This window comes from Gavialis gangeticus, unplaced genomic scaffold, assembly GCF_001723915.1.
Source record: "Gavialis gangeticus isolate Ggan-Ray unplaced genomic scaffold, GavGan_comp1, whole genome shotgun sequence".
In the NCBI taxonomy this organism is placed as follows: Eukaryota; Metazoa; Chordata; order Crocodylia; family Gavialidae; genus Gavialis; species Gavialis gangeticus.
The window spans coordinates 150,935,991-150,951,221 of record NW_017728992.1 but is presented as its reverse complement, the minus strand read 5'-3'; the positions used below and the strand labels follow the sequence as shown (position 1 = coordinate 150,951,221).

The 15,231-nt window shown below is 38.1% G+C and overlaps 1 protein-coding gene across 1 annotated transcript in view; it reads right to left on the bottom strand.

The window, feature by feature from the left end:
• DECR1 (2,4-dienoyl-CoA reductase 1) overlaps window positions 1-15,231 on the bottom strand; it is a 44,308-nt gene that overhangs the window by 22,039 nt on the left and 7,038 nt on the right. Inside the window, exons 2-5 of the mRNA XM_019527898.1 lie at window positions 10,754-10,956; window positions 9,632-9,689; window positions 9,392-9,478; window positions 2,217-2,364 (exon numbers count right to left, since the gene is read on the bottom strand). Of these exons, the coding sequence (XP_019383443.1) occupies window positions 2,217-2,364; window positions 9,392-9,478; window positions 9,632-9,689; window positions 10,754-10,956 (496 nt within the window). The remainder of the gene's footprint in view (window positions 1-2,216; window positions 2,365-9,391; window positions 9,479-9,631; window positions 9,690-10,753; window positions 10,957-15,231) is intronic.

Below are 15,231 nucleotides of genomic sequence, written 5' to 3'. Positions count from 1 at the left end.
CTTCAGTGGCTGTACTGTACTCTGTGGTTGCTTGCAGACATTGGAAAAAAAAAAAAAGCACTTAAAACTCAGCGCGCTCCCATGTCGAGCCCAGCACATGCCCAGAAAAGGCAGCGCGTTAGTTGTACCCAGCTTTCCCAATGTCTGTAGAGACTGGGAATTTTAGTGGGGGTTTTTTTAGCACTTGTATTTAATAGTTGATTGAATCAGCTTTAACTAAAAGCACCAAAAAGCCCCACTGAAGCTCCCGATCTCTACAGACTCTGCAGAGCCAGGCTGAAGTAATGTGCTGCTGCTTCTGGTAGAGCACGTTTGTTTTTTTTCCATGTCTTTCAGTGCCTACAGGGTCTGAAGAGAGACAAGGTTTGTGAGTGAAAGGCTAAAAACAAGGTATTACATTAGTTTAAGCAGGATTATGTGGTACTGATATAGTTGAATGTGGGAATACTTGTACTCCACTGAGATTAGTCTGATGGAACATTTCCAAAACACAGTTCAAGTAGCATAAGAAAATGCCATTTGAACAAAAACTAACACACACTCACAAAAGTCTATATGCAGCCTTAAAATTTTAAACTGTAGTTGTCAGCATGCAGCAATGGTACAGCAAATGTAAGATATCATGCTTGATTTTTGTAGGGAAGTTTTTTTTACACTATCACAAAGGGCTCCTATACACGTGCGGGAAGGCTGCTCCAACACACCATAATTCCAGTGTCAGAGCAGACTCAATTAATCTAGTCTGCTGGAGCATGGTAATTGCTGTGCTCCAGCAGACTCCAGTGTCACGTGTATCAGCATCCCTGCACCAAAAAAAGGCAACAGGGCGCTTTAAACTAAAGCTTGTTTGACAAGATTTAGTTCAAAGTGCCCCGCTGCCATTCTACGGTGCAGGGACGCTGATACATGTGATATGAGCTCCCCCCCCGGCCTTCCAGAGCACATTTATAAACACCCAAAGTTTTTAATTTCAAGATGACCATCCTCTGCATTTTCTCATGATTTTAATAAAAAATGTTGCCTAAAAATGTTCCTGTGTAAAACAATAGGAACCCGCTGCCTATATGAATGCTGTTCATTTTACTAATTTAGATATGGTTTCTTTTAATACCTTGCATACTGTACACTGTTTTTCCCCAAAGGGATATATTTTGAATAAGAAAGGAAGAAAATATATTCCCATATAATAATGAGGTGCCTCATATGTGTAAACTGAGACACAGTGAAGAGACAATAAATTTTGAAATTATCTCAAAAAACAAAGGGGGTATAACCCATTCTTGAACAAAGCCTACACTCTAATGGTAATTTAATATTTTAAAAGTTTCCCCAGGAAAAATCTCTTATTCTTCAGAATGCCCTCAAAGAATGAGTCTTTAAATAATCAATATAATGAACAATGAAAATAGATTCAGGTCTGAGAGAAAAAGAACCTGGTACAGTGATTCTGCAATATGTGGTATGTTCAGCAGAGCATACTCTCACAAGATTCTAAGCTTTATCTAGCTTTATCGTAAAATGAACCTAGCTGTAAAACTGACAATAAAATCAGACCGATATAGAAAAACAAATCCACCACACTCATGCTATTTGAACTAGCTCTACTACTGGTCAAAAACAAGAAAGTTAAGTATTTTTCATTTTATGACTCAGCGAACAAACTGGCAGCATAAAAACAGAGCTTTCTGCATACACTCTACCCCTTATAAAATGATATATAACATTCTTCCCTCAACAGTGCGAATAATCATAATATAATGCCATCTGTTCAGGTATCAGGCATTTAAATAGCCACTACCACAAAAATACAAGATTTTTAGTCCCATTTTCAGAGATTTAGATGCATAAAGTAGTGTAGACTAAAATGTAGATGTATTAAAAATGAACAGATATATATTATCTAATCTTATTTTAAGTATACTGTAAATAAGGCAAAGCTTCATGCATGCAGCCCCGTGTTATTAAATTAGACTGTAAAATCATTTCCTAAAATAAAATTATAAATTCTACATGGTAGTGGCTTGTTACCTTTGTATATAAGATTGCATACAAGATGTTTTTTTCCTGCAAAACTTGTAGAGTATTAAAATTTTGAAAGTATTTAAGGCATCAGAATTCACTATTAAATTCTACATAAGTGTTAAAATGAGAAAGACAAGTGATAACAGTACATCATAATGTTTCTTAACCGTTGTCTACCTTTAACATTAACGTACCTTTCTGTACTTTAATTAGTTCCTTTCCTATTTCCAGAGTGACAAATGCAGTACCAGTGAGAACAATATCCGTTATAGTTTTCCACGCATTAGCAGAAAGACGTTCAGTAGGTGAAATAAAATTTCCTGCTGCGTTGTTTATCACAACCTAAAACAAAACAAAGCAAATCTATAAGTTCTATGGACATTAATATATAATGGGAAGTTATCAGAAACTTTTTACTGCTAGAGACAGAAGCAAAAATGTTCTCATCAAATGATGTATGGTATATATAGAGAGAAGACAATTAATCATAAACTGCAATTTCAACAGAAATAAATGAATATCAGTACCGGGAGATAAAATATACTCACAAAATGTTGTAAACTACTATAGAGTTATTATTGAGAAAGAAAATGTATTATTTCTCATATTATCAGTGTCCCAATGGGAAATTTAAATTAGAAGATGCACGTCTTAGAGGGAAAAAATAGCTGCTAAAAATCACATATCATATGATTATTTTGATGTGTAACATGGGATACCCAACAAGCAAAAATTCAAGCAAGTTGAACTAACTACCTGATTATCAATTAGCTGACTCCCACAGTGAAAAACATTTAGTAACAGTACATATATAGATAACACTGTAAAACTAGTCTCCACTTTATAAAAAAAAAATCACACAACAGAATGTATTGCTAGTAAAGATATCTTTTGGACATCATTACTGCCCTTCCATTAATATTGAGGAAGCATGGGAAACTATGGATAAATAATCTGCATAGTTACCAAAGGTAAAATAAAGGCTTCTGGGGGAAGGAGAGTGGGGAAGGGAGGGGAGGGAGGATTAAGCATCATTAAGCAGTTTTGGACAAAAAGAAAATGTCCACATCTTATGGATTTATTAACAGTTTGAGGTATTTAGACATAAATTATCATCATTTTTATTTATCAGATGCCATAGGTATTCACTTCACTTACAAACAAATAAAACAAAAGGTCTTTGCCATAGACTAAATTAAGGCATTAAGACTACAAAGAAAAATAACAAACAGAAGGTAGAATACATTATATAAATATAGTCAGGAGTGAATGATAATGTCTGTGAGAATCAGAATTCACTATTAGATTCTATCTAAGTGTTAAAAAGAGAAAAACAAGTGATAACAATACATCATAATGTTTCTTAACCATTATCTAACTTTAACATTAACTTACCTTTCTATACTTTAATTAGTTCCTTTCTTATTTTCAGAGTGACAGATGCAGTACCATTGAGAACAATATCCGTTATAGTTTTCCACACATTAGCAGAAAGATGCTCCGTAGGTGAAATAATAGGTGATGGTGAGCATACAGGTGGTGAGCATGACATAAGGACCACACTAAATTTTACTTTATGTGAGACTCAATATGTCATTTAAAACAGAAAGAAGGTACCGATATATCATAATGTGAAGAAATAAAAGGCATGAACAATTGTAAACAAGGTAACAATAACAGAAGCTCAAAATTCTGGTAACAAGATGCTGAATGTCACCATAAAATAATAGGCGAAGAAGGGGCTTCAAGTGTCACCTGTACAGTGGAAGCCCAGTGCAGGTAGTCAATCCCCCGACAGAAATGCAGCATGTACTATTCCTAAACCAGGGGTGGCCAACCTGAAGCACATCTACTACTAGTGGCAAAGGCATCCTATTGGGGAGGGAGCAGGGAACGGAGTGACAGATAGGGCAGGAACCAGAAAACAGAGCAGCAGATTTGGTAGGGAGACACACAGCAGGGAGCAGAAAGCAGAAGAACAGATCAGACAAGAGAAGGGGATTGGAGTTGCACTCAGGTAGGATGTGGGGGTTCATTACTGACACAACAGCCAGAAAGTTTGGCTCCTGCTGTCCTAAACCATCCCCTAATCCAGCATCTTGAAAATCTCCAGTGAAGGAAACGCTACTTTTCCTGAGATTTCCTTTACCGCAATGTAACCTTGTTGCCACAGATTCTGCCCCCGGGGCAGCAGAGAACTATATTTCCATCTTCTTTATAGTAGCTCTTTTTAAAAAACTGCTTCCATATCTTCCCTTTATTGCTTTTTCTTCTTCAAACTAATAGCCTCCAAGGCATTCAACCTTTCTTCATAAAGCTTCTTTCCTACCCCTTTATCATATTTGTTACTCACCTCTAGATTCTATCCAGCTTCTCTACATCTTTCTTGTAATGTGGTGCTCAAAACTAGACACAAAACCTCAGCCTCAAGTCTAATCAGAGCTGAGTAAAGGCATATTCCTTTTCACTATGCTAGTGAAAAGCTACTTAACCCCTCCCCTGTAGTTGTGCATTTGGTTTTAATTCCTTATATACAAAATCAACATGTGCCTTTGTTGAATTTCATTTTGTTTTCTGCCCATTTCTCCAATTTATCAAATGTCCTTGAAACCTCCACAGTGAGCATGTCTACTCGAGATGTTTATTGAGGAGCTGATGAATTAGGTCCTCAGTAAAGTCTCTGCGTCTACAAGTGAAGCCCTAGTAGGCCACAGTAAATTAATAAATGCTGCTGTAGGTTAGTGCTTGTAAATACAAGTACTATCCTGCAACGGTGTTCTTTAGTGTGTGGCAACGCATGTGTAGACACTGATGGGACTGTCTGGGGCACAAGGGTGCTTCACTGAGGGGGCTGCTTGCTGGCTAGCCCTGCAATGGAGCACCCTCATGTCACAGCCAGCCCCTCCATAGCATGTTGAGCCAGGTCAGAGCAGCCTCAGGCTGGCAAGCTGACCTCACAGGCCCCCTGCTATATGGGGCTGCTCTGACCTGGCTCAATGTGCTGCAGTCCAAGGCACGTGTGTAAATATAGCGCCTGGGAGCAATAAACTCCAGCATGATATGGGCTGGAGTTTATTGCTTCACATTAATTGCACATGTAGATGCGTCCAGTGTTTGCTATGCTTCAGTTTTGTGTTGGCTGCAAATTTGATCACTATACCCAGTAGCTTTGCATCCAAATCATTAATAAAAAACGTTAAACTGTGCTGGACCGAAACAAACCCCTATGGAGCCCCATTTGAAACTTCCTGCCAGTCTAACATCAATCCAATTACAGTTACTATTTGTGTGTGTTTATTCAAACAATCATGTATTCCCCCTAACAGTAATTCTATCTAAACCGCATTTCTACAGCTTATGCATACAAACTACATGTGGGATGGAGTCCAAGGCCCCACTAAAGTTGAGGTATATTATTGTCCCAAGTTGGTTTGACACGATTTATTTTTAACAAATGCATGTTGGCTACTAGTGATAATACATTTCTCCTCTAGATGTACTGTTTTATAATTTGTTGTAGACACTTCCCACACATTCACGTCTGACTGAATAGTCTATAATTCCTTGGGTCATTATTTTTGCCATTTTTAAAGATGGGCAGGATATTATCCCTTCTTCAGTCCTCTGGGACTCATCTCCAAAAGCTTGCAAATATTACTGCTGTTAGCTCAGAGATTTCTTCAACTAGTTCCTTCAGCACTTTGGGGTGAATTCTGTCAGGCCTGCTGACATATATATTCAAGTTTGTTAAAAGTTCCCTGACACAACCCACACTTAGGATTATCCATCATTGTTCTTCCTCTTTGTTTATATTAATATTAATCTATTGTTCATAGCCATTTTTTTTTCAGGTAATGGAATAAGAATCCAGAGTCTTTCCTGAGACCGTACTTAACACAACTGTGTTACCCTCCAGTCTGTAGAGGATTTCTTGTTCCACTGTTTAGCACTCAAGTGGTTTTTGAAGTTTTATTGTTTAAGAACAACTACTCTGAGGTCAGTGATGGAATGTTCAGCGAGGTTAATGTGTTCTGCCACAGACTCCCGTGGAATTAATTTCTGGAATTAATCTGAGATCAGTATCCCTTCATTCTTTCACAGAAGAATCACCCCATCTGCCAAATGCAGACAGCAGAGGAACACTGTAATCAGGTGATGGCATATATGATGATGGTAAAGAAGCAGAAGAACACACCCTTCATGCTGTAAACTGTTCTGTTCAGTGATGATGTCCTTCATGTTAATGCGGTAGCACAACGAACATCTGGGTCTGCTGCAAGATCTAGTGGCTTGGTGAGAATTCTTACTCTATTACCTGAAGTAGCATTTACAATTCAATGAGTCAGCTGCTTTACTTATCTTTTTTGATCACTTCAACCCACTTCCTTGTTTCTCGGAAGTATTCCTTCCTTTCCTCTTCTTCTCCCTCTCCCTATTCTTTATATTGAAATAACTTTATTCCTTTCTATTTGCTATTGCTGCTCTCCAAAAGTCCATTAAAAAAGGCTGTAGCTTAGGAAAGCTAATGCCTCTTTAAGCTAGTTAGCTTTCCCTGCCTTCTTCCTAATACAAGCTACTACTTATGGGCAGATGAAACACTTGTATTGAGTTAAAAGAAGGGGACTTACTGCATGTTAAGCTGATCAATTGTAAGTGCTGTTTGTGTCCATTCTATCTTGTGCTAACTGGAAACTAAACTGGTAATTTAGCATCTGTTTCATTCAGGGTAAACCACTTAGATTCTACTTACTGCAGAATAGAATGGACACATGAAACAAGAACTATGGATGTAGCTTCATATACGGTAATTTCCCTGATCTTTTTTTATTCTATATAACTGTCACATCTGTCCAGACCCCTTCAATATATTAACCAGTGCTAGTGACTGCTGTTTTGCAAATCAAAGTTACTGTTTTGCAATTTTAAGTGCTCCATCACAGGGGGCTGGATGAACTTTTTATGGGACTGGCTCCCAGCTTCATCTATTATTGATCAAGTGACTCTGAGGTTTCAAACAGACAACACTTTTGCCAACATAAAAATAAAAATGCACAAAACTCAGGCAGACAGACATCTGAAACTTCTGTTGCACCATGGGCTCCTCTACACATGCAAGTAAAGGCGCAATGGGATCCAATGTGCAATGGCACATACATGGCAGGAGGCACAATTGTGGGATTGCGCATTAGATTCCATCACGCCTTATTGCTGGTGCAAAGGGAGCCCAATCCCAGGAGCCTGATCCAGGCTCCCCCTGCACTGGCAAGAAGCAAGTTCCCATAGCTGGGAGCCCCCTCACCTGAGGGGCTCCCCAAAGCACCCCTGGGGCTGGGAAATGCAGCTGGTGTGATCTCCTAGCTTCAGGAGTGCATTAAGCCTCCATTGCTGGAAGATCATGTCCCAGCCATTGGGGTTTCAGGTACCTCAGGGGTAGATCGTGGCACTCCCAAACCCAGGGGCTCCTCACACCCCTGGGGCCAGGATATCATAGCTGTGCCCCACAGGGTGCTGCTGGGATCCAGAGTCAACAGCTGCTGGGGCTGAGTGTCCCCCCAGTTGCGGGACTCCCAGCCCTGGCTGGGCATGGTGCATTGCTGTGGCTGGGAGCCCTGTTAGCTGCAGGAGACATCTGTGGGTGGTCGCTGACTGCTGGTTGGCACTTGCCACCCCACCCCACATCACCATGGCCCCCTGCGGGAGCTCGCTGTGTCACCCCAGCCTCTGGGGGCAAGCAGCATTCATGTCTGTAACTCTAACACCTCACACAGCTACAATTCATATGAAACTGTCAACAAATAGGTAGAGATTTTTGAGGTAGAACATTCTGCATATTACTTACACAAAAGAACTTCTGCTACTATGGCTATGCTGCCGTGACTATAAGTTTGATACCCCTGGGCTAAGACATGTAATCTTTTCACACCCTCAGCTGACAGAGGTACAAGACCATAGCTCTGTAGTGACCTACCACCATTCATATCCACAAATAAGAATAATCACTAAACCTGGCTGTAACTTATTTCTTAGCTTCCCATCATCTTAAGCAAGGAATGGACAACCTGCAGCACGAGTGCCACAAGCAACACATGCAGCTTCTGTTTGTGGCACGTGACAGATTAGGGAAGGGGGAACTGGCAGCACAGTAACAGATAGGGAAGGAAGCAGAAGGCAGAGTAAGAAATCAGGCAGAAAGACATTGGGAAACAGAAAGCAGAGCAGGATATCAAGCAAGGAGGACAGAGTAGGGAACAGACAATACAGCAACAGATTGGACAGAGAAAGGGACTCGGAGTGGTATTCAGGGAGGGTGTGAAGCTAATTTGTGGCCCCTCTGCCAAAAAGTTGGTTCCTGCTAAACTGGGCCATAAGCACAACACTACAATTTTTTGCTGGCATAGCCACAATGGCCAGAATATGAAAAAGCTTATTTTTGCTGGAAGAGAGAAGTATGCCTTTATCAAATAAGCTATTTTTTGCAATAGAAACACTTTGTTTACTAGCTTAGCCATACTAGCTAGTTTTCCCACAGTTCTAACCAGCCAGGACATACCTATTTGAGACTCTGTTTTTCTCCCATGTCCAGAATGCTACAGCTGGAATAATGTTTGTACTGGGGGATCCCTAAAGTTGGTATTTTAAGGCCCAAGGTATAGGCGGTAAGGGGTTTCTGTGAAGAGTGCTTAACTTTGGTACCAAGTCTTTGCTTTAGTCAGAACTAGTTTTATTCGTTCAGCTTCCAGACACTGCAAAAGGCTTAACTTTTTACTTATGCCTTAGGGAAGAAAAGGGCTTGAGGGAGACTAATGTATAATGAGAGTGTGGAATTTTGATTTATTTTAGCTGAAGTCAGTTGCTAAGGCGTGTTTTTATTGCAGGTTACAAAGGGTGTCTAGTTGTTTTTATTTAATGAATATGTTTGAGACACCTTTTAACATACTGTTCTTATATAAAATCAGGAAAAATAAAGATAAGGAAGGATGAAAAGAAAATGCTATAGTTATTTATGTTTCTAATTTGGGAAGTATTACAGTAGCAAGGTGGCAAGTGTCATGAATATAGACATGGATAAAATCATACTTCTAGAGCTAAAACCTGCTTGCTTGATTCATGCAAATAATTCCATTGTAATATGAGAAACTGTGCATGAGATAGAAGAGCAATATTTGACTATTGGACCTTATAATTTTGAAAGAGAGATGATATTGTGGTAATGATCACTGGATATTAGCTCCAATAACTTTAGCTTTTCTTTGAGCTGGCATACCAAAGACAGAGCTGCTTTAACTGTAACTCAGTTTTGTTTACACACTGCGTAGGGCATTTTCAACAATTAAGACTGAAGCCCTTGCCTCTTAACAAGCACACTTACATCAGGATATCCTGCCACCTTGATTAATTCAGCAACGACATTCTTAACAGCAGCTGGGTCTCTCACATCACACTGGATTGCATGAACCTTTAAAATAACAAAAAAGGCAGCTTTAAGACTTTAAACTATTACTCCTAAGGTAAATCAAACTTCTCTCAATGCATCTAAAATCACATGCCCTCAAACTTCTCTCAATACATCTAAAAATCAGTTAATTTAAAAATTAAAATTTATGCCTACCTTATTCCCTGTTTTCGAAGAAATTTCCTCTGCTGTTTGTTTCAAAACCTCTATCTTCCTAGAAATAAATAAAATTTTTACATGACTTGAATTTCCACTAAATGCATCTCTGCAGCAAGTCAATACATTGAAACATTAATGATTTGAACAAATGTGAAATCAAGCAAACATTTATTATATATTAACACGGTTGCTGATTTCACTTTAAAATTTACCTGCAAAAAAATAATTTAACTGTGATAATCCAATTTGATTTCTGAAAATTATATAATAAATCTTGATAGTTATGTCCCACAGTTAAGATACTATGAGCTAAAAGCAACTCAGAAGTCCCAAACCAAGAGTATAATTTCCCTAATAAAATATAAGTTATATTTAACAAAAATATTGTCAAACTGAACTTATGTTTTTATACGGTGGCAGGGATGGGATTATTCAAAAACAACCTGGAGACAAATTCAGCATGTGATTCTTTAGTTGGCAGGATAACACAGTTTTTCTGTTTATTTTAACTCAAAGGATTAGTTTGTTTTCTCTTACTGTGCTATTACCTAAAGAGATCATGCAAAGATCATTTTTGTTATTAAAATCTTAAAATCCTGAGAGTTACAAGAAATACTGTTTATAAGAAAGAAAGAAAAGTCATGCAAAGATAATAAACGTTTATATTAATAAAATCAGTGACCAAGGCTGTCCATTTATAAGCATTAAGCTTATTTGGTCAGTGTGGTCCTTTCTTTTCCCAATGCCTAAATTTTCAAGACAGGAAGAGTATCCAGCTCTGTTTCACAACTACACTTCCTTGTCAAGGACTGTTATCCTGAAATTGACTTATTTCTTGCCACTATACAGCAGCCAAACACAAGACAATCTACCTGTTGCACAAATACTATTTAAAATACATGTTATGCAATATGTTTGTGGTTAGGTCAGCAGTTTTTTGAGAGTCGGCACATTAGATTATAATTAAAAAAGGATACTTCAGGTGAAGAATCAGACTTAATTACATGACTAGTTTTGAATAAGAAAGGTAGTTTTATCTATTGTTAATGAAGGGAAAGAAAATCAGAACCATTTAGCTTTCAATAACAAAGCTTTTAAGTATTATTGATTAGTACTCACCTGCTTGCTATAATACACTCAGCACCTAAACTGGACAGAGCTGTAGTCATCCCTTTGCCAAGCCCAGTACCTCCACCAGTAATAAAGGCCACTTTTCCTTGAAAGGTATTTGGTGGTAACATAACTTTCTGAAGTGGTGAAAAGAAGGTAGCTTGTGGAGCATTGTTGCTTTCACTTAAAAGATTTGACCCATGACTGAACAACTGAAAGAAAAAAAACAGTGAAATTATTTACTACTCTCTCTATATATGAATACCTGCAGTTAGCTTGATAAGAAACATTTACACATTTACCTTGGTATTATGATGATAATTTTTTTTTTTTGTTAAAATGAACTAATTTAGGCCCCTATCTGCAGTGAGATTCGTCAGCATGGACGTATCAGTTGCTTACAGCTTTCAAGGCAGGATCTGGATCTTTGACTTAAAACTTTATACACTGCCAGTAAATCTACAGCTACTTCTAAAATTACAAGTTAAGCATATGCATTAATCGTTGCAGAATCAGAAGCTTCTGCAGTTGCTATTGGTTTTAACGGGAATAGCTCACAGAACCAGTCCCATTGCTTAGCAGAATTATTTCTTGGAGTATGGTTTAACATAATCTGATGCTGTATTTGTATACCAAAGGCAGTGTTGCTTTGAATTTCAACTAAGCAGATAAGAAAAACTACATACATTGTCAGCCTTTCAGCTTCAAACAGCCCAGGTGGCAGAAAGATAGTGGAGAGTTTCTCTGGTACAAATTGGATGTTTCTCCCTTTCACAGGAGAGCAGGCATGATGTCACAGAGACCCTACTGGTCTCAAATTTGACTGATGCTGCCCAGTAGGTGAAAGGCTATTGGATATATACATTTCTTCAGTGCTCGTGGAATCACCCTGCAGAAACATCCATGTTAGGGGCTAGACAATAGTGCTACAGAAAATTCCAACAACAATTTCAGGACCATCTAATAGTGAAAAAAAAAAAAAAGAACTTAGAAAAAGTGTCGCTTGAGTTAAAACTGTTTGAAAAAGAAGAAAATCTTATATTCCAGAAGTAGACCTGGTGATCCATGTAACTAGACAAAAACTCAGTGAAGCACTGAAATCCATTCTTTGCAATCAAAAAAGGGTGTATCAGAAAATGTCACATCACTCAGCAAGTAAACATCTTGGAGCAGTCTGTTTGCAATCCACAAAATAAACATATTTAGATCTTCTATGCAGCTAAGGTGGTAGGAACACTCTTGTAATCATACATATTATTGCTTTGCTTTTTAAATATTTATTAACTATTAACTTCATTTTGAAAAGATACTGTTCTCTTTCCTCACAATGAATTGACCACATCAAATGATTTATTTCCATGTAAAGGGCAGTTTTTATTACCTGACTGCCATCCAGCCATCTATAAATTATTGCTGTTTAGAGTAAGAATATGTACAAATGTCAGTGTGTAAGAAAGTGCAGAGTGGAACAGGGACAGGAAAGAAAATTGTAACTATTACGAAACAGTGCGAGAAACATACAATGCCAATCCCATGGTGATTATATTCAAATGAAATGAGACTAACCACTGATGACAATCAAGTGGCCTCTATAATACTTACAATACTACAAAAGATTATTTTTTCCTACAGCCTTTCAGAGATTAAGAATATCACATTGCTTCAGCGAAGCTGCCAAATGCCTTCTAGACCAGTGGTTGGCAATTTATGGCCTGTGGGCTGGATCTGGCCCACTGGTTTTGTCCAACTCATGAAGCCAGGATGGCAGTGGCTGGATTGCAAGTGGTGGTCTGCCTTCAGACTGTGCTGTGTTAATTTGGTGTGCTGTTGCTAGAAGTTTGCTAACCTCTGTTCTAGACTAATATGAAAGAGGTCTCAGTTAGACTAAAGTCAGATCTACAACAAAAATAGACATACATAAAATCCTACCATGTTGACATTTACATTAAACCATGTATTTCAGATTTCTCAGCACTATGTAGCAGTGTCACAGAAGTGATGGCATAATGCTTTAGCAATGGTGTTGACAAATACAAGCAACTCAAATTAAGATTTTCAAAAACAACTGAGAATCAAAAAAATTAACAGACAACACATTTTCTAAAGCAACAAAATCCCAATCAGACCTATTCAAAGCGTCCCCATAATATTAATTTTGTTTTAATGTTTTTTCTAAAGAAATCATTATTTTTATCTGATGCACTGTGATTTTGAACTTTTGGGGAAATAAGTCCTTTAATACTACAACTAGCAGAGAAGTTCTTTTTTATTTTCCTTTTGAATTCCAGGTTTTTTTAAAAGGCTCAAACTCTCTGCTTTACAGCCTATTAGAGAAAGTATCTTCAATTTTCACCTTTTTATTTCCTTTTATACATCTTTGTTACAAAAGGCTAAGGTGAGATGATCAAAACCTAGATTAAAGAATAAATACCTCCTGAATAGAATGTAAGAAGTGACAGTTTGATCATTAATCCTTTTTAGGACTCGAAGGAAGAGAAATAAAACACGGCCGTGTGAATTTTAAAATGGAATTTTGAAAAAAAATATAGAGCTAAGATCAAAGAAAGGAAGCATAGAAGGAAAGTCAGAGACAAAGCACATTTAAAATATGGGATTGACATACTTTGGATATCCAGGAAATGACCTGGTTATCTTGGTGGAAATAACTGTAATCCCACTCCCCAACAATTGTAAAACAGAGCTTGAAAATTTTAATAGGCCCAGTTTTCAGAAGTGCCACTGTGTAAGAACCCATATTATAACAATGATTGCTTAGGCACAAATGACCATTTATCTCCTATACAATTAACTTAAGTATAGTATCAACAGATGACCCTGTTTCACATTGCGTATGCAATGTTGGTGAATACATACATCAGCTACCTTTGTAAATCATTCTGGAGTATTGGTAAAATAAAATAAAATGTTGTTGTCGAGGAGCAATAGATGACAATCAAGAACTCGAAAATGGAAGAGCAAGAGTTGGTATAAGCAGTGTGAAACCTGAACAAGAATTAGTACCTGAAAAAACCTCAGTAACAGACATTCATAGAAAAGAATTTCATCAGATGACAAATTGGACTTTGAAAACCCACAGTTTTCTAACTTTAGCATTGTTTCTAAAATAGATGTAGTTGACCTCCAAAACCAGCTATCATGAAAAATAAAACATTTAAAGAAATTAAATTGAAACTTGAGTCATCTACACATGCATTTTACTACACGTTTGACTAATTAGCTCCTCCATTAAGCACCGAAGTCAACACATGAGCCGGTATTAGGGTGCACAAAATGAATTAACTCCGCCACAGGGACAATATGGCACAGAAGTTTATTCCACTGAAATGCACATGCACACAGTGACTGGGGCTGGCTGGGGCACGAGAGTGCTAAAGTGCAGGAGCTGCCTGCTGCTTAGCCCCACACTTTAGCAGCCTTGGGCCCCAGCCAGCCATTCTGTCATGTGACGCTGCCACCCAGAGCCTGGGACTGACCCCTGCCACGTGCCCTACCAGCCTGGGGTTGCTCTGCCCTAGCTCAATCTGCTGAGGTCCTAGGCACACACGTAAATGCTGTGCCCAGGATCACTTTTCCCCAATGCAAACTGTGCCAGATTTCATCACGTCACCAGAATGACACTGCCCCCACTGTGTGCTAGGCAAAATATTTTGTCTAAGTTAATATGCAAATCTTCAAGATGCTTGAAGAAATGGGAAATGAAAAGGCTAAAGTAGATTCCAATTGCACATACTTGTTTACGCTGAATTTATATGACTGTTTCCCTAATATGTACAAACTTAACTTTTGCTACAAAATATATAATGAAGATTTTTCCTGGCAGCACATTACATATTATGATTACATTAAAAAAAAGATAACTCCACCTACATACAAAGTTTAGTTGGATGTGATACAGCAGATTCACAAGATATATTAGGAGTTTGGAAAATTATATATTATATTATTATTTATATTATGAGCCTTGGTAATCTAAAGTAAATCAAAATGGATGAGAACTTATTATAAAGTAACACAGAAAAATCTGGAAAGAAAAGCAAAATAATGTTGGGAAACAGATGAATAGAGATTGGAGCAGATGACTGGGAAAGAAGAGACCTGAATTATGTTCAACAATATGTTTCACAATATTTTTAGCTCATTAAAATCAATCAATCCACTTTTTAAAATACTTTGAAAACATTATGGTTTGCTTGGGTGCGTCTACATGAGACATTTACTGCGCAGTAGACTACTTAGCTGCATAGTAAACATTACAGATCTACATGTGCGCCCCTATTAGGCTGGAGTAAACTAATTTATTCCATCACAGGATGTACTTGCAAATACATGTACTCTCCGTCTCCTGCTGCGGGGGAAAAAATTCAGCAACAGCTCATGTGCAGGTGCTGCCCTGGCTGGCTGGGGCATCAGGGTGCTTCAGTGTGGGGGCTACTTGCTGGCTAGCCCCACGCTGAAGTACCCTTGTG